The sequence below is a fragment of the Eschrichtius robustus genome, chromosome 19 (assembly GCF_028021215.1).
Source record: "Eschrichtius robustus isolate mEscRob2 chromosome 19, mEscRob2.pri, whole genome shotgun sequence".
In the NCBI taxonomy this organism is placed as follows: Eukaryota; Metazoa; Chordata; class Mammalia; order Artiodactyla; family Eschrichtiidae; genus Eschrichtius; species Eschrichtius robustus.
In genome coordinates this window covers 60,499,406-60,518,619 of record NC_090842.1, presented here as the reverse complement: position 1 = coordinate 60,518,619, position 19,214 = coordinate 60,499,406, and the positions used below count along the sequence as shown (strand labels likewise).

Sequence of the window (19,214 nt, the reverse complement as noted above, 5' to 3'; positions counted from 1 at the left end):
TGCGAGGGTTTTGAGCGTGCGCTCTTGTGGCATCAGGGAGCTAGGGAAAAGAGCGCTGCGCTAACCTTGCGCCTGCGCAACTGCGGCCCGCTTACGGAGGCCGGTGGAGGGCAATTCTGCGCTTGCGCTCTGGCGGGAGGAGTGAAACCCAAGAGGTTCGGGCGTTGGGGGACCGTCTGGCGCTAGGTGCGCCTGCGCCTTGGCTCGTGGGGTGGCCGGGGGCGGGGCCCAGAAGGGGAGGGAGAAAGCCGGCAGGGGGAGGGAAGAGGCCGCAGAAGCCCGAGTCTTGACCGACGGGCAGGCGGGGGCTGCGGCGGCGCCGGTGAGTGACCCGCGGCCCAACTCGGTCCCCACCCTCCGCGACCCTCACTCTTCCCGGAGTCTCCCGTAGCCCCCGTTGGCCCCTCCTAATCCCGGACCCTCATAACCCTCAGGGCTCCCCTTGATTCGTGGCAATCCCCAAAGCCCCCACGATCCCCGCAGACCCTAATGCCTAGTATTTTATTCTCCCAGTTTCTCCACTGTCCTAGGAGCCCCCAATTCACCATTATTTCTGGACTGCTCCTCTAAGGACCACTTCTCTTATTGGTCTTACAGACGTCCCATTGCCCCGGAACCCCCAGAGCGCTCCTCTGCTCCAGATCCCCCCCTTCCTGCTGCATCTTCTCTTCAACATCTCCTTATCCCCATCACCCTCGTGCTTCTTTGACCCCCGAGATACCCCCATTCTCCTTCCATTTCTCATCCTCCTATGCCCCCAATTCTCCTCTAACGCCCGCAGACACCCCCTCTTCCGCTTTTCCTCATTTCCCTCCACTCCTCCATACCCTTACCCAATTAACATCAACTCCATGGCCTGGCACTTTGCGCCGCGCCGGGCACAAGATGAGCGCTCAGCCGGTGTCATCTATTATTAGGCACTCTGACGGACCCCCGCTGCCCGTCGCCTCCGTCCGCCCTCCGCCCCCACCCCTATCCCCGGGGACATAGGAGACGGTATCGGGGCGGCCGGGGTGGGGCGGGCGGCGCGGGGCCGCTGAACCCCTGCCAGCGCCGTGCGCCCTGTGCCCGCAGCGCCGGCGCCCCCCATGCGCCAGGCGGCCGGACGGCGGCGTCGGGGGGCGCCATGGCCTCGGCGGCGGCGGGCGAAGCGGAAGAGACCACCCGGCTGCGCAAGCCGCGCTTCTCGTTCGAAGAGAACCAGATCCTAATCCGTGAGGTGCGCGCCCACTACTCGCAGCTCTACGGCGCTCAGAGCCGTCGGGTGAGCGTGGCCGAGCGGCGGCGTGTGTGGGACGGCATCGCCGCCAAGATCAACGGCATCACCAGCTGGAAGCGCACTGGCCAGGAGGTGCAGAAGCGCTGGAACGACTTCAAGCGCCGCACCAAGGAGAAGCTGGCGCGCGTGCCGCACTCCACACAGGGCACCGGGCCTGCCGCCGAGGACGCCTTCTCCGCCGAGGAGGAGACCATTTTTGCCATCCTGGGGCCGGGTGTGGCGGGGCCAGGAGCTGGTGCAGGGGCAGAGCAGCCCTCCGCGGCCGCCTCTTCACAGCCACCGGCTCCAAGCGCCTGCGCCCAACGCTGTGTATTGTCTGAGGACCGCAGGGAGGACCGACGGGCAGGTGAGTTCCTTCAGCATCACCTTAGCAAAAGCAAAAAGAAATTTTACTTTGTGCCTGGCGCCGTTCCAAGCCCTTTATATGGTTCATCAGATCCTCACTATAGCTGTGGGAAGGGGGGTACTGTAATAATCCCCATTTTACACCTGTGGAGACTGAGGCTTAGAAAAGTGTAGTAATGGTCAGAGTCGGGAATGGAACCCAGACCTAGGAGGCTTGGCTCCAGAGTCCACACATGGGATCATCAGCTCACCCATGATTTCATTAAACTGTAGTGTAGGGGGAGTGGCTCTGAAGGCAGATAGTCTGGGCTCCAGTTACAACTTTGCCACTCAGCTGTGTCATTTGGGATAAGTTATTGCACATCAGTTTCTGCATCTGTAAAATGGGGATAAAAAATAGTCCCCACCTCAAAGGGTTGCTGAGAAGATTAAATGAGTTAATATGTATAATTTGCTTGGTACATTACCTCCTTGCTAGCTATTGATATAATTACCAGTGCTGTGAAGCACGAACTGTTTCACCATTTTATAAATCAAAGACTCAGGGAGGTTTGGAAATTTTCCCAAGGTCATGCCCTGAGTAGAAGAGCTGGGGAGAGTGGAGTACAAAACTTCCCACTCAGCCTTGACTCTGGATGATTATTTCTTCTACAGCTATTCCCCAGGCAACTGCCCTGAGCTGGACAGTGTTGGGGACAGAGATGTGACTGAGACATCCTCAGACCTGCCCTTCTGGGGCTCACAGACCACTGGGGGAGACAGACCCATGCATAGACAGTGATGACTCAAAGCAGGCAGGGCTGGGCTGTGAGAGTCCCTAGGGGACATCTGATACAGACTGGGAAGTCAAGGAGGGCTTCCTGGAGGAGGAGCCATCAGAGCCGAGATGCAAAGAGTGAGGATGAAGAAGAGATGTGAAAGTGTTCCTGGAGAACAGCATGTACAGTGGCTTGGAGACAAGAAAGCTTGGCCAGTTTAGGAAACTGAGAGATGCTGCCCAGTTAGAGGAGGGGAGGAAGGGAGAGTGGAAAGATTAAAGAAAGGACATGTTTTGAGATGAGATCAGAGAGGTCAGCAAAGGCCAAACCTTGCAGGGCCTTTAGGCTGAGGTAAGGAGTTCAATTTTATCCTAAGTACTATGGGGAGCCATACAAGGGTTTAGAGAAAGAGGGGGCACATGATCCAACAAGGCAGCTCAGGATCATGTAATTTCCGAGAGCTTCATTCACCCACCCAAGGTCACACAGCAAGTAAGTAAGTAGAAGGGTTGGAACTTGAATATAGGTTGTGTCCAACTCACCATCCATGCACTTAACCACTGGCTAGATGGCCTGATATATACCATATATATACATACATATATATGTAAATATGTAAGTAGTTTACACATATATAAACAATTAATACTGACTACGAGTTAATGAGTGTGCCAGAATTGGATCACACGTGGTTTAAAATAAAGGTCAGGACTTTGGATTTTATCTTGAGGGCATTTGGGAGGCATGAAAGTGTCTTAAGCCAGAGAAAGACACAATCACTCGGGACCCTTATACTCAATATGAATCAAACCTCAGTGTTTCTACCTGTGAAATGGCCCCATTGAACCAGCACAGAGATGGCAAACTTATTACTTCAAAAGCTGTACAACCCTTTATTCATTCATTCAACAGATATTTATTGAGCGCGTATGCTGAGGCAGACACCATGGTAGGTGCTGGGAATACTCTGAAGAAAGACAGTTTTCCTTCCCTTATGGAGCTGACATTCTAGTTACGGGAGACAGACCACAAACAAGTAATCCCCCAAAGCAGATTATACAAAGAGGTAATAAGAACTAAAAGAAGTAAAACAAAGCATGTTAAGACGATAGTGAGTGATGGAAAGGGGGGCCTCTGTAGAGAGGGGAAATTTGAGCAGAGGACCTGAATAGAGAGACTGAGCCAAGTAGCTATCTGGGGAAGAGTACTGCAGCTGGAGGAAACAGCAGGTGCAAAGGCCCTGAGGCAGGTATGTGCTTAAAGTGTCTTTGATTAGAATCTCACACAGAGATTACCCACTGTGTAAAACTCTTAAAAGAGGAACTGCTCTGATTGAAGGACAGGAACAGGGCCTGGGGCAGCCTGAGGCATCTTTGTTGACACTGGAAGGAGAGATAAGAACCATTTACCTTGTGACCTAATATTTGAATGAAAGAACAATAACAACCACATTGAGACTTTATTATGTGCCAGGTACTGGCCTATGCCCTGTGCCCATGGTAATTCAATTAATGCCTGTAACGGCCCTCAGGGAGATATTCCATTACAGGGTTACTTGGTCCTATGTTCACACACATCCATTTACAGGTAGGGAAACTGAGGCCCAAAGGTTGCGAATAACTATGATTTTAACTCTCACAGTGGTCCTTACATGACGCCTGTGAGCCCTGTGGGCATAAAGGCTGGGCCCCTTTTCTGTTCTTTTTACTCGGTAGACTAGAAAAGTCATATATATTTCCAAGTGGCTGGAATTCTCATGCCCTTTATGAAGAAGACTCGCCACCGTCAAGCCCACAGCCCCAGCCCAAGGAATGGTTAAAAGCATAGGCTGCAGAACCTGCCTGGGTTCAAAGTCCTCTTCTCCCATTCACCAGCTCTGTGACACCTCTTTAGGCCTCAAGTCACCTCATCTGTAAAATGGGCTAATACTGATAGCACCTACCCCAAAGACTGGCTCGGAGGACTGGGTGAAATAACATAGGAGCACTTAGCCACTGCTCCCAGGGTCGGCCAGGAAAGTGTCCAACCACCACCGTTCGCTCTGGTTATTGTCTCTCTGCCAGCCTCTCCTACTTGCCCAGGCCGGCTGGCCCAAAGAGTCTGGAGCCCCAGCCTTCGAGCCTGGGGGTGTGGGGGGGTAGTGATCCTGGTAGAGGGAACAAGGTGCACTGAGGCAAGGAAGAAGAATAGAAAGGGGCAAAAGCTGAGGCCTTGTAGCCCTAGAGAGAGGCCTGGACTGTCCCCCGTGGGTGCTGGGGAGCTGCGGGAGGGTTGTTGCCAGGACCTGGGGCCTGGGGCCCGATCAGTACTGACTCCCAGGAAGCCACAGTTCTTTTCTCATTAAAGACAAAATTTTGTGCTGGACATTGTTCTAGGCGCTGGGTAAACAGCAGTGAACAAAACAAAGCCCTGCCTGATGGAGCTGACATAAGGAGGAGGAGACAGACCACAAACACAGAGCGATCCCATGCCAGGTGGAGATAAGTGCTATAAAAGAAATCAGGTAGGGCTAGGAGAGAGAAAAGGACAGAGCTGCTTCAGAAGGAGGGTCAAGGAAAATCTCTCCAAGGAGGCCGTGTTTGAGCAGAAGCCCAAGGAGGTGAGGGAGGGAGCCAAGCAGGTGTCTGGGGAAAGATCTTTCCAGGCTGAAGGAACAGAAAGTGCAAAGGCCCTGAGGCAAGAGCGGGCCTAAAGTGTATGAGGACCCAGGACTTCCCTGGTGGTCCAGTGGTTAAGACTCTGTGCTTCCAATGCAGGGGGCTCAGGTTTGATCCCTGATCGGGGAACTAAGATCCCACATCCCACCCGGCGTGGCCAAAATTAAAAAAAAAAAAAAAAGTGTATGAGGACCTGCAGGGAGGCCGGTTTGGCTGGAGTCAAGTGAACGAAAGAGAGAGTGAGAGAAGGAGTGGGAGACGAGGTTAGGGAGGCAATGGAGGCACATCGTGGGGACCTTGAAAACTTTGCTTTTACTGTGGGTGAGATAATAGCCACAGGAGGCTTTTGAGCAGAGAAAGACATCTCACTTGTATTTTTTTAACACCTTTATTAAGGTAGAATTCTCATACCATACAACCCACCCATTTAAAGCGTACAATTCAGTGGCTTTTAGTATATGCATAGAGCTGCGCAACCATCACTACAGTCAATTTTAGAACATTTTCATCACTCCGAAAAGAAACCCTGTACCTCTTAGCCATCAACCCCCCGCCTCGTTCCCCCATCTCTGCCCAGCCCTAGGCAACCACTAATCTACTTTCTGTCTCTGTAAGATTTGCCTATTTTGGACATTTCATGTAAATGGATCATATGACATGTGGTCCTTTGTGAGTAGCTACTTTCCTGTAGCATAACTGTTATGTATTTTAGTTGGACCCCTGAGGCTGCTGGTGGAGAACAGACTCTGAGGGGCGGGGGTGTGGGCTGGGAGCCCAGTGAATAGTCCGAATAGTCCAGGTTGGGAGATGGTGGTGGTTGGACCAGGGTGGGGGCCGTGGAGGAGGACAGATGTTGGGTTAGTTTGAAGGCAGAGCCAACGGTATCTGTACACGAGTGGTGTCTTGGGAGAGAAGAAGAGTGTGTTTCTGTCCCGAGCAGCTAGAAGGATGGAGCTGCCATCATCTGAGATGGGGTGGCTGAGGGAGGACCAGGAGCTCAGCTCCGGGCACGGGGGTTGGAGGCATCATAGGACGGGATTATTGGAGGGGATATGCCGAGTACAAAGCCGGAGGGAGAGGTTCAGGCTGGGCCCGGAAATCTGGGCGCCTCTGCACGCAGACTCTTCAAGTCCGTGAGCACGAATGAGATCCCAGGTGAGAGGAGGCAGAGGAAGCCCCGCAGGCTTGGGGTTAAACTGGCACAGACCAGAGTTGAGACTGAAATCCTGCCATCCTGATTGGAGAGAGCCCCCTGCTCCCCGCCTCCAGAAGTTCCCCCCTCTCCTACTCCAGCCACCCCACCTCTTTTCCAGGCCCTCCTCCCCTGGGGCCTCCCCAGGATCCAGCAGTGCTGCCTGACGGGGGGCGGGGGGCGGGTCTGGATGGTTCAGAGCCTTCTAGCCTGTTGGCTTTTACACTGAATGAGATAAGAGCTGCTTGGCTCGGCAGGGGACCTCCAGGACCCTGTTCCATTAAGGCTGGTATCGGCCACCAGATCATTGTTAAATATATTGTCTCTCTCCCCTGGGTCATGGGGCTTCTGCTCCAAGGCATGACCTGACTTAGGTTTGAAAAGGATGCCTCTGGGTCCAGGGTGCGTGGGAGGTGGGAAAGGGAAATCGTGACAGTGTTAGGGGTCCCCCACATCTTACCTACATCTCTCTCTCCACAGATACACCAGCCCACAGCAAGGGGGGCTCTAGCAGCCCGGAGCCTTGGGCCAGAGCCTCCTGCAATCCTCAGGAAGGGGGCTGCCAGGCACCCAAGGAGCGTGAGTCCCCGCCCCCTCCGGCCCTGCAGACCATCCAGCTGCCCCGCCTGGCCTTGTCTCCACCCCCCCCAGCCCCTCCGCTGCCACCACCCCCCGAGCCACCGCAGCAGGTCCAAGTGGCACCCTCGCCCTCCAGCTCTCCCTCCCCTCCACTGCCTCCACCCTCGGCCCCAGACCCCTCCCTGGACTTCCTGCGGGCCCAGCAGGAGACTGCCAACGCCATCCGGGAGCTGGCCGGCACCCTCCGCCAGGGACTGGCCCAACTGAGCGAGGCCCTCAGCGCCCTGCTGCCCCTTCTGCCCGGAAGCCCCGCTGACCCACTGCCCCCGCCCCCTCCCCCACCTCCACCGCCCAGGCCTGTCTTGTCCCCCCCCTCCCCCAAGGTGGAGGTCACCCCAGAGCCTGTGTCCGTGGTGGCTGCTGTCGTGGACGGGGCTGTGGTGGCAGCCAGGGGGGTGATCATTGCCCCTAGGAGCGAGGAGGGGGCCCCCCGGCCGCCCCCCGCCCCACTCCCTCCGCATGACTCCCCGCCACACAAAAGGAGGAAAAGTTTCCCTACACGGAAGAGGCGGGGGCGGTGGAAATCTCCGTGACATCTGCTGTGGGGTTCAAGCTTGTCTCCCCCCAGCTTAGCCCAGTGGAGGAGGGCAACGCACTTTCCCCATCCCAGCTGCACCCCGGCTCCCTGCTGCGGGGCACGAGCACCCCACTCCCTGTACTAGTTAGTGCCTGATTCTGGGGGGCCTCCTTGCCCCAGGCCCCCCAGCCCTTTCCAGTACAGTGCTGTCTGCCTGGCTGCTTTCCTTAACCCTGACTTCTAAGCCATGGATTTTATGTTATTTATTATTGCCCTTCGTGGGTTGCGGAGGGAACCTGCACATCCCCCCTCCCCTAACAAAACTCCTGGCCTTGACTTGAAGACCACTGACCCACTTCCCCTACCCAGACTTTGGAGGGGGTGGGAGTTTCCAGACAAGTCAGAATATGGATGAAGAGGCTACCGCGGTCTGTACCCTAGGGGCGGGTGGAGTTCTCACTGGTGTAGGTTGAGCCTTCTGCCTCCGGTTGCAGTCTCTGACCTCCAGAGCTCAACCCCCTCCGTGCTCCCCAGTGGTGACAAGATATCAATAAACTTATTTTTAATATAATTACTTGGGGCTCTGTCTGAGACAGGCCTGGAGTTCCAACACCTACACCTGCCTCATCCCTCCATGGGCAGGTGACACCCCCTTGAAGTTTTAGAGGCTGGTGGTTTTCCAGACTTTTTTTTTTTTTTTTCTTAAAGCCATCAAGTCCTGTTTTCAAATCTTATTCCTACTTTTTCATCCTTCAGATACCACCCTAAATGTCATCTCTGGGAGGACATCCTGTATTCCTTCCCCCGGGCTAGGGTGGGTCTGCTTCTTAGATTCTCTCTCAGCACCCTGTGGTCACTAAATGAACACATGCCTTTATCTATTTAAAGCCTACTTCCCGTATAATTTCATGAAGGGAGGAGCTGGTTCTCTTTTTTACTCCCAAACTGGCTGCAGAGCCTGGTAGCAAAGTAGCTAATAGCCATCACCCTGGACTCAGACCTGGCTCAACCCCTGGTGCTGCCCTGGCCAGCTGTGTAACTATGGGCCTCCACTGTCCTCATCTGTAATATGGGCATAAAGATTTAGGTGTCTTTGCTGCCTACAACTACATACGCTTCATCCTTCAGGTCACAGCTCAAATATCACCTCCTCAGGAAAGCCTTTCCTGACACCCCCTTTCCCCCAGCAGTTATGAAAGAAAGGCAGTTAAGTAATCATTTGAGTAAGTTTAAATCGAATGTGCCTCCATAACCAGGATGAGCCTTGTCAGGGCAAGGCCTGAGCCTATCTTAGTCACTGCTGTGTCCTCAGCATTGCCCAACACAGGAGAAAGGTTGAATCTTCGAAGTAATGGGAGCTTAAAAACAACTTTCATTTATGGTGCGCCTTTTCTGGGCCAGGCGCCATGCTAAGCACTTATTTGCATGTTTGCATTTTAACCTGAAGGTACCCAATGAAAAGCAGATTTTAGGGGGTCTCCATTTTTTCCTGAGCAGTTTAGGGACTTGCCCTGAATTTGTCAGGGGCCAATCCAGTCCACCTGAAGCCAGCCTCTGGCCAGAACTCCTGACTCCTACTAGTGTTTACTAAAGAATGGCCCAAAGACAATTTTAGGTGATATATGGATGGCCTTTTTAACAGTTCTATGGTTATATGTGTATGTAGTTTTATTTTGTAAAAATGTACCTAGTACATAAAACCCATGATCATGCACATAATCCTGCGAAAGTAAATAGCATTTTATTCACAGGAGTCAACTTCAAGAAAAATGTTAATAATACAGGTGGTAAACAAAATGGTGAAGCTGAGACTGAAATTTGGGTCACATAAAATCAGACCTGCTATGGTTGCAGTGGGATGAGGGACAGTGGGAGCAGGCATTCCCTGATTAGTTTGAAAACTACTAATGAATGCAACCCTGGCAAGTCATTCAAATATTTTTGAGCGCTTAACACAGACCCAGGCCTAGAGAGAGGAAGAGGCTGATGTGGGTTAGAATCTGGAGACCTGTCTCTCCTCCACATGACGCCTCTCCAAGCCTGCCCTGCAGTGTTCCATCGCCAGGAAGAAAAAAACATGGGGGTCCCCAAAGCCTGCTTGGGCCTATCAGGTAGTAAGCACCCAAGGTTGGAGAAAGGTGGTCTGGCTCTCGCTCTCCCCAGAAACTATGCTCCCCCAACTGTTGCCATCACTGGCCTCCTTTCCGCCCCCCAAACTGGTCAGCCCTAGAGGGTGAGGACCCTCTCACCCGGTGCTCGGAAAGATCCCCCAGAAATTGAGGCGGGGGGTGGGTATGGACAGCCAGCGGGAATCGGGAAGGCCGCCCCCAACCTCCTAGACAGCGGAAGTGCGTCAGTTTGTTCGCCCCGCAGAGCATTTTGGGAATTGTAGTGAAGTTGGGGTGGGGGGGCGGAGAAACTGACAGTGTAACCCCTTGGAGACCAGAGCGCGCCCGCAGAGCTGGAACAGAGGGGCGCTCGACCACTCCCTTTAGCAGATAAAGCAACTGAGGCTGAGACTGTCAGTCCTCTCTTTTCTCCGGCTTTTGTTGGCCCCAGTCAGAGGCTTATATCCAAGATTCTGGGCAAGACGAAGTGCCAAGTGGACAGTCCTGCCCAATACTAAATTGCCAGCTTCCCGTGCCCCCCCCCCCACCGATAACGTCCAATTAAGGCCCCTCCGCCCCGCCCCAGGAGCTGCTGTCTTCGTAACCTGTCATTGGCCCACCTTTGAAGGGCGGGGAACTGAGCCTCAGAGAAGGCAAGACTTGTCTAAAGCTGCAAAGCAAGCCAGAGCAGAAACTGGCCGCCCGGAAGCCTGTCTACCCCCTACACTTTCTGAATCCGTGGTGGCTCTCACCATTCGTATCACATCCCCTCCCCCAACCCTTGTGCTCGAGCTGCTTGGAGCCAGTCAAACTCCCTGCCCCCGGGCGAGGAGGGGTAAAGGTTGCGCAGCGGAGAGGCGGTGAACCCCTACCCTCCCCGGCAGCCGGCGGTCCCCTTTAAGAAACGGCCCCGGCGGGACTACATTTCCCAGAAGGCTTTGCCGGCGCGTTATGTAACTTTCCCTGCGTAGCGGCCTCTGGGGCAGAAGGAGGTGGAGGCGGTGGCGGCGGCGGCGGCGGCGGCTGCGGCGGCAGTTGCAGCGGCGGTGGCGGGAGCGGCGGGAGCCCGAGGCGGCGGCGCCCGCGGCCTATCGCGGGGCCCGAGCTGTGTGCCGCGGCCCGGAGTTCGGACCCGGCAGGAGCGCCGACGTGCCTGTGCCTGCCTTTGAGGAGGCGGGAGTGAGGAAAAAGGCTTAGGGCCCAGGGGGCGGGGAAGGGGGGCCGGGCCTGGATCCGCGGGGAGGCCGAGCCAGAGGCCCGACCGTGGCTCGCGCGGTCCCGGGGACACGAATCGAACGTCGGCGGCGCGGATCGAACGTCGGCGGCGGGTGGAACGCGGGGGCCCGGAGGCGCGCGTGCGGGGGCTATGGCGTCCGTGCAGGCTTCCCGCCGCCAGTGGTGCTACCTGTGCGACCTGCCCAAGATGCCGTGGGCCATGGTGTGGGACTTCAGTGAGGCCGTGTGCCGCGGCTGCGTGAACTTCGAGGGCGCGGATCGCATCGAGCTGCTCATCGATGCCGCCCGGCAGCTCAAGCGAAGCCACGTGCTCCCCGAGGGCCGCTCGCCGGGGCCCCCGGCCCTCAAGCACCCGGCCACTAAGGACCTGGCAGCCGCCGCTGCACAGGGCCCTCAGTTGCCGCCTCCACAGGCCCAGCCCCAGCCGTCGGGGACAGGCGGCGCTGTCTCAGGCCAGGACCGCTATGACAGGGCCACATCGTCGGGCCGCCTCCCCTTGCCCTCGCCCGCCCTGGAGTACACCCTGGGGTCCCGCCTGGCCAATGGGCTGGGCCGCGAGGAGGCTGTGGCGGAGGGGGCGCGAAGGGCCCTGCTTGGCTCCATGCCCGGCTTGGTGCCCCCCGGGCTGCTGGCAGCTGCGGTGTCTGGCCTGGGAAGCCGAGGTCTGACGCTGGCACCCGGCTTGAGTCCTGCCCGTCCAGCCTTCGGCTCCGATTTCGAGAAGGAGAAGCAGCAGAGGAATGCGGACTGTCTGGCAGAACTGAACGAGGCCATGAGGGGCCGGGCAGAGGAATGGCATGGGCGCCCCAAAGCCGTGCGGGAACAGCTGCTGGCGCTGTCTGCCTGCGCCCCTTTCAATGTCCGCTTCAAGAAGGATCACGGGCTGGTGGGACGGGTGTTCGCCTTCGATGCTACTGCCCGCCCGCCAGGCTACGAGTTCGAGCTGAAGCTCTTCACCGAATACCCCTGTGGTTCTGGCAACGTGTATGCTGGAGTCCTGGCCGTGGCTCGCCAGATGTTTCATGATGCTCTGCGGGAGCCGGGCAAGGCACTGGCCTCATCAGGCTTCAAGTACCTCGAATATGAACGCCGACACGGCTCAGGGGAATGGCGTCAGCTGGGGGAGCTGCTAACCGACGGTGTCCGCACCTTCCGCGAGCCAGCTCCCGCCGAGGCCCTGCCCCAGCAGTATCCAGAGCCAGCCCCTGCAGCTCTTTGCGGCCCACCCCCACGAGCCCCGTCCCGGAATCTGGCGCCCACGCCACGCCGTCGCAAGGCGTCCCCTGAGCCCGAGGGCGAGGCATCCGGGAAGATGACCACTGAGGAGCAGCAGCAGCGGCACTGGGTGGCACCCGGGGGCCCGTTCTCCGCTGACACCCCTGGCGTGCCCTCACCCATCGCCGCCCTGAAGAACGTGGCCGAGGCCCTCGGCCACTCCCCCAAGGACCCTGCTGGGGGTGGGGGCCCTGTGCGTGCAGGGGGCGCCAGCCCCGCAGCCTCCTCCGCGGCCCAGCCTCCAGCCCAGCATCGTCTAGTGGCCCGAAACGGTGAGGCAGAAGTTAGCCCCACAGCAGGGGCGGAAGCTGTTAGCGGGGGTGGTAGCGGCACCGGGGCGACCCCTGGGGCCCCCCTGTGCTGCACCCTATGCCGGGAGCGGCTGGAAGACACCCACTTCGTCCAGTGCCCCTCAGTGCCCGGACACAAGTTTTGCTTTCCCTGCTCACGGGAGTTCATCAAGGCGCAGGGTCCTGCTGGGGAGGTGTACTGCCCCAGTGGAGACAAGTGCCCGCTAGTGGGCTCCTCTGTCCCCTGGGCCTTCATGCAAGGCGAGATCGCCACCATCCTTGCTGGAGACATCAAGGTTAAGAAAGAACGGGACCCCTAGGCCACCACTGCCACCAGTCTACTGCCCATCCGCCCCCCCCCTTGCCACCCACCGCTGCTGCGGATAAATTATTCCCACCCGGCCCAGAGCCTCCCCCGCCTGTGTACATACCCCCTTCCTTATCCCAGATGGGTCCCCTCCTTATCCCAGATGGGTCCCCTGGGGTAGATGCATTGAGGGTGGGGGGAGAAAACTTGTGGCTTCTGTCCGAGGGGGTGTTTGGGGTCCCTTGACCCCTCCGGTTTCCCTCTCCCCTCCTTGGCTTGGCTTTGCTGCTGCTTGTAGTTGGAGGAGAGGTGTCCCCGCCCCTCCTTGAGAAGGGGCCTCCTGAAATCTCGCTCTTTATAAACGAAGCAAAAGCATTTTATTGCCCCCCTCCCCTACTCCCTCTCCCTCCTTCAATAAACCGAAAGATGGGTTTTTTCCTTCTTGGTCCCTTAGTTGCGTGAGATGCTGCGCCCCCTTTGGGACCGAAGTGATCCTGCAGGGGAGAGGACGTTGCCTTGTAGCCTCCAGGTGGCGCCCTTCACTCAGGTGGGCCCCACGGCTGTTTTTATAAATGCTGGCCAACTAGTCAAGCGTTCTAGCCATCAGCCCGTTTTCCAGATGACAGAACTAAGGCTCGGAGAGGGGATGGCTCTTGCGAGGGAGCCACAGCCAAGTTCGGGAATTAGCCTTCCCTTCTGGCCCATCCCCTGTATCTCCCCCGAAGGTGGAGGACTCAGTACCACCGAGGGGGAGGGTCAAGGGGCATCCGGAGGCTTCCCAGAAGGGACGGGCCGCGAGTTCTTGCTGGGCAGGGAGAGAATTAGGCCAGATTGCTAGAGGGACTGCCTGAGGAAAGAGGAAATTTACCTCATGAGGTACACTAACAGGTTCCCTGGAAACAAGGTGACTGCTTCTCGCCTCTGGTGGTGCCCTGAACTGCGCGCCCATCTCTGGAGACCAGCCTCAACGGCGGCCGCCCTAAGACACCGTGACTGGCCGGGTAAAAGGCGCTCCCCCCGCGGTCGCCTCTGATGTGCGCGGCCTTGTCCCGCACCTGTCCCGGCGGGCTGATTATTAACCAGGACTTCCTGCTCGCTGGCGTCAGGGGGCGGGGTCTGAGCGGGCCGCGGCAAAGCAGGGGTTAAGGGGAGGGGGAGGCCCCAAGAGCCAGCCCCCACCCCAGCGGCCTCCCCCGCGACCCTGAGGTGGAGATTTCGTGGAGGGGGCAAAGCCGGGCGCAAAGGCCAGGGGATGGACAGAGAGATGGGGAATGACAGTGTGTCCTGCCACCGCACAGCCCTGTCACATGGCTGTGAGACCCTAGGTTGCCCCAGGTCTCAGGAACCCAGATGTTATATCACCTAAATCTGGGAGGCCTTAATGTCCTGACCCAGCTTGGTTATCCAGGTGTCCCTCCCACACATCTCGCAGACCCCCATGCCCCAACTCGCATATATTAGGGACTCTGGGGCTTGGTCCTCCACATCTGGAGGACCCCCAGTTCTTGGACTGAGAAGTCCCTTCCCCCAGCCACCGGGTCTCAGGTGTTCTGTCACCCCTGGCACTGCCAGCCTGGGCTCTGGGCAGGGCTGGGAAAACCACCCCTGATTAAATATACCAGGCGATAAGCCAGGAGCAAGGGAGACGCTGGATGGAGCTCCATGCCTGGGCACCCCTCCTGGGCAATCTTGTGGCCTCTCCTGACCCAGCTCTGCAGACCCAAGTACTGGGTAGCTCCCCCTCCCCCATCCTCAGAGCTAGAGGCCTCCAGACACGGGGGCACTGTGCCCCAGTGGGGGCTAAAGAGCTGTGGAGGACACCTGGTCCTTTAAGAACAGCTGGTGGGTGGGTAGGGGCCAGGGGAGTCACCCCCAGCCTGGCTGGTGTGTATTCTAGATAGAGGTTGGGTTAACTATTAACAGAGCAGGCGGCCTGAACTGTGTGGGTGTAGGGGCCTGGATCAGCCCCTCTTCATTCAGTGCCAGGCTGGGGCCAGAGTGGAGGGGTTCTGGATTGATCTGGGGGATCAGCGAGTAGGTGAAGAGGCTTCATGAAAGGAGAGACAGAGACACAGAGAGAGACCCAGGGAAAGATGGAGACGACAGAGGTGGGGAGGGAGATGCAAAGAGACCAGCTCACTGAGAGAGAGAAGACAGAGACCCAGAGAGAGAAAAGGAGCTCGCTCGGAGATGAGGGAGATGAGGTAGAAACAGAGAGAGACAAACGTTCAGAAAAGAAAATTAGAGAAATATCCAGATGGGTTAAGAGAGGCTGAGATACACTGAGGAAATGCCAACAATAGAGACAGAAGGAGAGAGAAGAGCGACTGAGATGCGGAGAGAGGGAGGGAAGGAGGGAGGCTGTGAAATCAGGAAAAGGTACAGGTTTGAACTAGAGAGTTAAGACATCTTCAGACTCAAAAGTTCTATGAGACCAAGGGGGAGAACAGAGCTCTGTGAAGAAGGGCAGGGCTGGGTCTGTCTTAGTCACTTGGTCCCCATGACCAGACCTGGCTCACTGCTCACCCTCCAGTTCTCAGCTCAGCTGACCTCTCCTCCAGGAAGCCCTCCTTGAACCCTCAGTCCGTGTCAGGTGCCACTTCTGGGCTCCCACTCCCCTATCCCAGCCCTGAGCATTCGAAATCATGATTGTCTGGGGACTGGACCGTGAGCCCCATAAGGGCAGGGCCAAGGCTGTCGCAGTCACCACTGTGTCCCCAGCATTGCCCCGCACTGGCAAGTTTAAAGGATGGATAAATTAATGGACTCCTTTCTTTCAACAAATGTTTATTCATCATCCACTGTGTGACAAGCCCTGCAGTAGGTGCTGTGGATACAGCAGGGAACAGAATGCAGCCCCTGTTCTCATGGAGCTGACATTCAGGTGGGAGATACAGACCCATAAAATGTGACAGCCATGGCGGTAAATCCGAAGAAAAAATAAACCAGGGAAAGGAGATAGAGAATGGTGGAGATTGGTATTTTAAAGAGGGAGGTAGGGGGAATTCCCTGGCGGTCCAGAGGTCAGCACTCCATGCTCTCACTGCCGGGGGCGTGGGTTCAATCCCTGGTCAGGGAACTAAGATCCCATGAGCCACGTGGCCCGGACCAAAAAAAAAAAGAGGGAGGTAAAACTGAGATGAAACTAAAAACTAAGGGAGGTGAGTGAGCGAGCCACGGGCAATCTAGGGGGATAGCAGCACATGCAAAGGCCCTGAGGTGGGAGCCAGCTTGGTTCATTCCAGAAGCGAGGTGACCAGTGCAGCTATGGCATGAGAGAGAGTCATAAGATTGAGGTCAGAGGGATAGTAGGGTAGGGAGTGTTGGGGGCCCTGTCTGCCATGGTAAGGACTTTGGATTTAGTTTTAATGGGAACAAGTAGAGGGTTTCAAGCACTGAGGGAAGGGATGAAGCAAATGAGACAGAAAAAGCAAGGAATCAGCTAGGATAGACAGCATCCCGTTCATCTCTGTGTCCAGGGCTCAACAGAGGGCCTTAGTACAGATGCCCAGTGACAGTGTGCGCACGAGTGAATAAGACCCAAATTGACAGAGAAAGAGTCAGAACGACATTAGATGGATGGACAAACTCCCAGGGAGAAGCCAGGTAAGGACCCGGGGGACGCCCAGGGACAGCAGACACAGACAGACAGACAGCAGCCCAGCTGAGAAGTCCTATTCCTTCCAGAACCCTCCCCACCCGGAAACCTTCCCTGGAGCTGGAAAAATTCCCCAGGCCCCCCTGCCCGCCTTGCCCTGTGGCGTGCCCACTCACACCTCAGGCAGAGGAAGCTGGCAGGCCTCACAGGAACCTTTCTGTGAGGGGGGAGTAGAGGCGGGCGGGCGGGTGGCAGGGACGAAGGGAGAGGAGTGGCGGGCAGGCAGGCAGCGGGCAGCAGCTACACAAAGGCCCCAGTGTCTGCCCCTCCTGCCCCCGGGTACAGATATAAATAATATGTACATATACCTTTAAATATACACACACACACACACACACACACACACACACACACACACCAGTGGGCTGGGGTGGGAGGCTGGGGGCCACACACTTCCCTAAGGACCCTGATATGGGAGAGGTCTGCTCCTGTGGGGCTTGGGGGCTCAGAGACCCACAGAGATAGTGACCAAGACTGAGCGGCTCGAGCTGAGAGGGGCACAAGGATAGAAGGGCGAGAGAGAAACTTACAAAGTGCGAGAGACAAACAGAAAGAGACTGGCCGACTGCGACGCAGTGTTAGAAACCAAGACTGGCTCAAATGGAGACAGATCAGGAAAGCAGAGAAATCAAACTTCACTGAGAAAAGACAGAAAAAGTCAGAGGTAGAGGGGCAGTGACAGAAGGAAGACACGGATCATTCCCGAGAAAGGCAGAGACACAGAGAAACCCAGTTGAGAGGAAGTAGGGACAGAAAGAAGCAGAGAGGCCAGCAGACGTCCAGAGAGGGACAGAGAGAGAGGGAGAGAGAGAGAGAGAAGCCGGCAGGCAGGCAGGGCCAAGGCTGGGGGCTTGGGAAGGCTGGTGACCGTGGAGGGGGAGGGTCAGGGCACGTCTCCAGTTTAGGGGCACCGCCTGTGCAGCTCTGGTCCAGCCCAGTCCAGGGCAGGCTAAGGAGCAGGGAGTGGAGGTGAGGGAGGTGGCCCTTGGGTTCCGGATCTTGGTGTTTACCTGGGGCAGTCATTGCAAACAGGCGCTCAGCCTGGCCCATGGCAGAGTGAGGGTGGGATGGGCTGGGCCCCAGCTCTGGGCACCAGTGGGCCCGACACGCCCACCTGTGGCCTGGGTGGTGAGTAACACACACGGTGACACCTGGGTAGATGGTGACACATAGGGGGACAGACACGGTGACACACAGGGACAGATATAGGCAGACCCAGAGTGTCTGAGACATAAACAGGCCCATAGAAGCCAGTGACAGAGACACACTGTAATAGACACAGTGACAGAGACCAGGACACAATGATGGGCAAACATAGTGTTAGGCTTAGAGACACAGCAACAAAACACAAGGACAGAGGACACAGTGACAGACACAGAGAAGACAATGATAGAACAGTGACATACATGCATACCCAGTGACACAGCACTGCAACACCTACAGAAACCCAGTGAGAAGACACTGACACAGAGACGTACAGGCACACACAACACACACTCACACACTGATCAGACAAATCATGGAGTAACACAGAAGCCTGCAAACACCTTGACATTGACACAGACTCATAAACCTCCCTGGCTGCTGGCTTCTGGGGTGCCCCCTCGGCCTCCAGGAGCAGGGTGTGAGTGGCAGTGACCGTGAGGGAGGGCTTGGGACCCCAGGGCCCTTCTGTGCAGCTGTTGCCCCTCCTATGCTCTAGAATAGCGTCCTGGTTAAGGGCACTGGCTCTGGACCTGGGTTCAAGTCCTAGCTCCCCACTCACTACCTGTGTGACCTTGGGCAAGTCACTTCATTTCTTCATGCCTCACTTTCCCCAGTAATAAAATGGGTGGTGGGAAGGATTGAGTCTATCGATTCTGTAAGGTGCTTACATAATGCCAGACACATGGTAAGCCCTCGTAGCTGTTGTTATTATTATTATTATTAATTATTATTATTATTTTCATCATCATCATCTCATGTCTTATGCCCACAGGGGGGACCCTGCCTTGGCCTCTGTTTCCCCACTCACGGTCCCTCCCTTGGACTATGTCACCTAAAGCCCACAAGCCGTGCCCAGGTCCATCTGTCCCAGCCCAGGCTTCTCTGTGTCCCCATGGCTATCCCTCCATCCCTGATCCCTAGCGTCCTCATGTCTGTCCATGCGTCCCATGTCTGACTGCGGTACTTTTCCATTGCTGGCCACCAGCCGGCTGTCCCTGGGGTAGGGGTCACACCTGCCCACGCCAGCCGAGCCGGTGGCCACCAGACACCCTGACGGATGGCCCCACCCTCCCCCCCAGGACCCTACAACAACACCCACCCCTCCGGCCACCTGAGGTCCCCACTGGGGCGGCCTGAGGCCTGAGCCTGGGGACAGGAAGCCCCAGGCCTGGCTGCCCTGAAAGCCTCTTTCAGCCTGGGCCTCCTCCCGCTGCCACCGACTCCTCCTGCGGAATAATATTTGGGCTGTTGGCCGGGGGGCGGGGGCCAGATCCGGAGGCCGCCTGGGAGAAGCCAGAAACCGCAGGGCTTCCTGCCTCGGGCCGGCCTGACTCTGGGAGAGACCCCCAGGCCCGAGGGAGGGGGGTGGGCACCCAGGGAGACTGAGGGCCTTTCTCTCGACACCAGTTGTTTTTTCCAGGAACCAGGAGGAATTCCCCAGCCTGCCCAGGACAGCGAGGCTGGTGGGACGGCTGACTGGGAGCCAGCACGGCAGGGGGCGGGGGAGGGGGTGACACGCAGCCGGCAGGGCGGGCACGGTGACAGAAATAGAGGGCCTGGCCTGCGAGGTGGCAGGTAGAGGCGGAAACTCAGGGAGCTGGGAGAGAGAGACCAGAGGAGGAGGAGAGAGGCCAGAGAGCCAAAGGAGTGGGGGGAGGCGGACCCCAAGAGAGGAAGACCCAGAGCCCCCAAGGGAAGGAGGGAGCGATCCAGAGGCCCGGAGAGAGGGAGGACGGAGTCGAAGCAA

The 19,214-nt window shown here is 57.0% G+C and overlaps 2 protein-coding genes across 2 annotated transcripts; both read left to right on the top strand.

Moving 5' to 3' along the window:
- The first annotated feature begins 254 nt into the window (after positions 1 to 254).
- Positions 255 to 8,101, top strand: MYPOP (Myb related transcription factor, partner of profilin). Its single transcript, XM_068527858.1, has 3 exons — positions 255 to 322; positions 1,075 to 1,625; positions 6,712 to 8,101. Exons 2-3 carry the CDS (start codon positions 1,127 to 1,129, stop codon positions 7,401 to 7,403), a joined length of 1,191 nt encoding a protein of 396 aa, XP_068383959.1. The 5' UTR covers positions 255 to 322; positions 1,075 to 1,126; the 3' UTR covers positions 7,404 to 8,101.
- A 2,428-nt stretch (positions 8,102 to 10,529) lies between these two features.
- IRF2BP1 (interferon regulatory factor 2 binding protein 1) lies at positions 10,530 to 13,041 on the top strand. The gene has a single exon (XM_068527673.1). The coding sequence runs from the start codon at positions 10,862 to 10,864 to the stop codon at positions 12,614 to 12,616; it is 1,755 nt and encodes a 584-aa protein (XP_068383774.1). The 5' UTR covers positions 10,530 to 10,861; the 3' UTR covers positions 12,617 to 13,041.
- The last annotated feature ends 6,173 nt before the right edge of the window (positions 13,042 to 19,214 follow it).

Excerpts from the sequence above, each read along its gene's own strand:
- MYPOP (XM_068527858.1), top strand. The coding sequence starts at position 1,127 with ATGGCCTCGGCGGCGGCGGGCGAAGCGGAAGAGACCACCCGGCTGCGC. Across the intron at positions 1,626-6,711 it reads CAGGGAGGACCGACGGGCAG|ATACACCAGCCCACAGCAAG; the intron begins GTGAGTTCCTTC and ends CTCTCTCCACAG.
- IRF2BP1 (XM_068527673.1), top strand. The coding sequence starts at position 10,862 with ATGGCGTCCGTGCAGGCTTCCCGCCGCCAGTGGTGCTACCTGTGCGAC.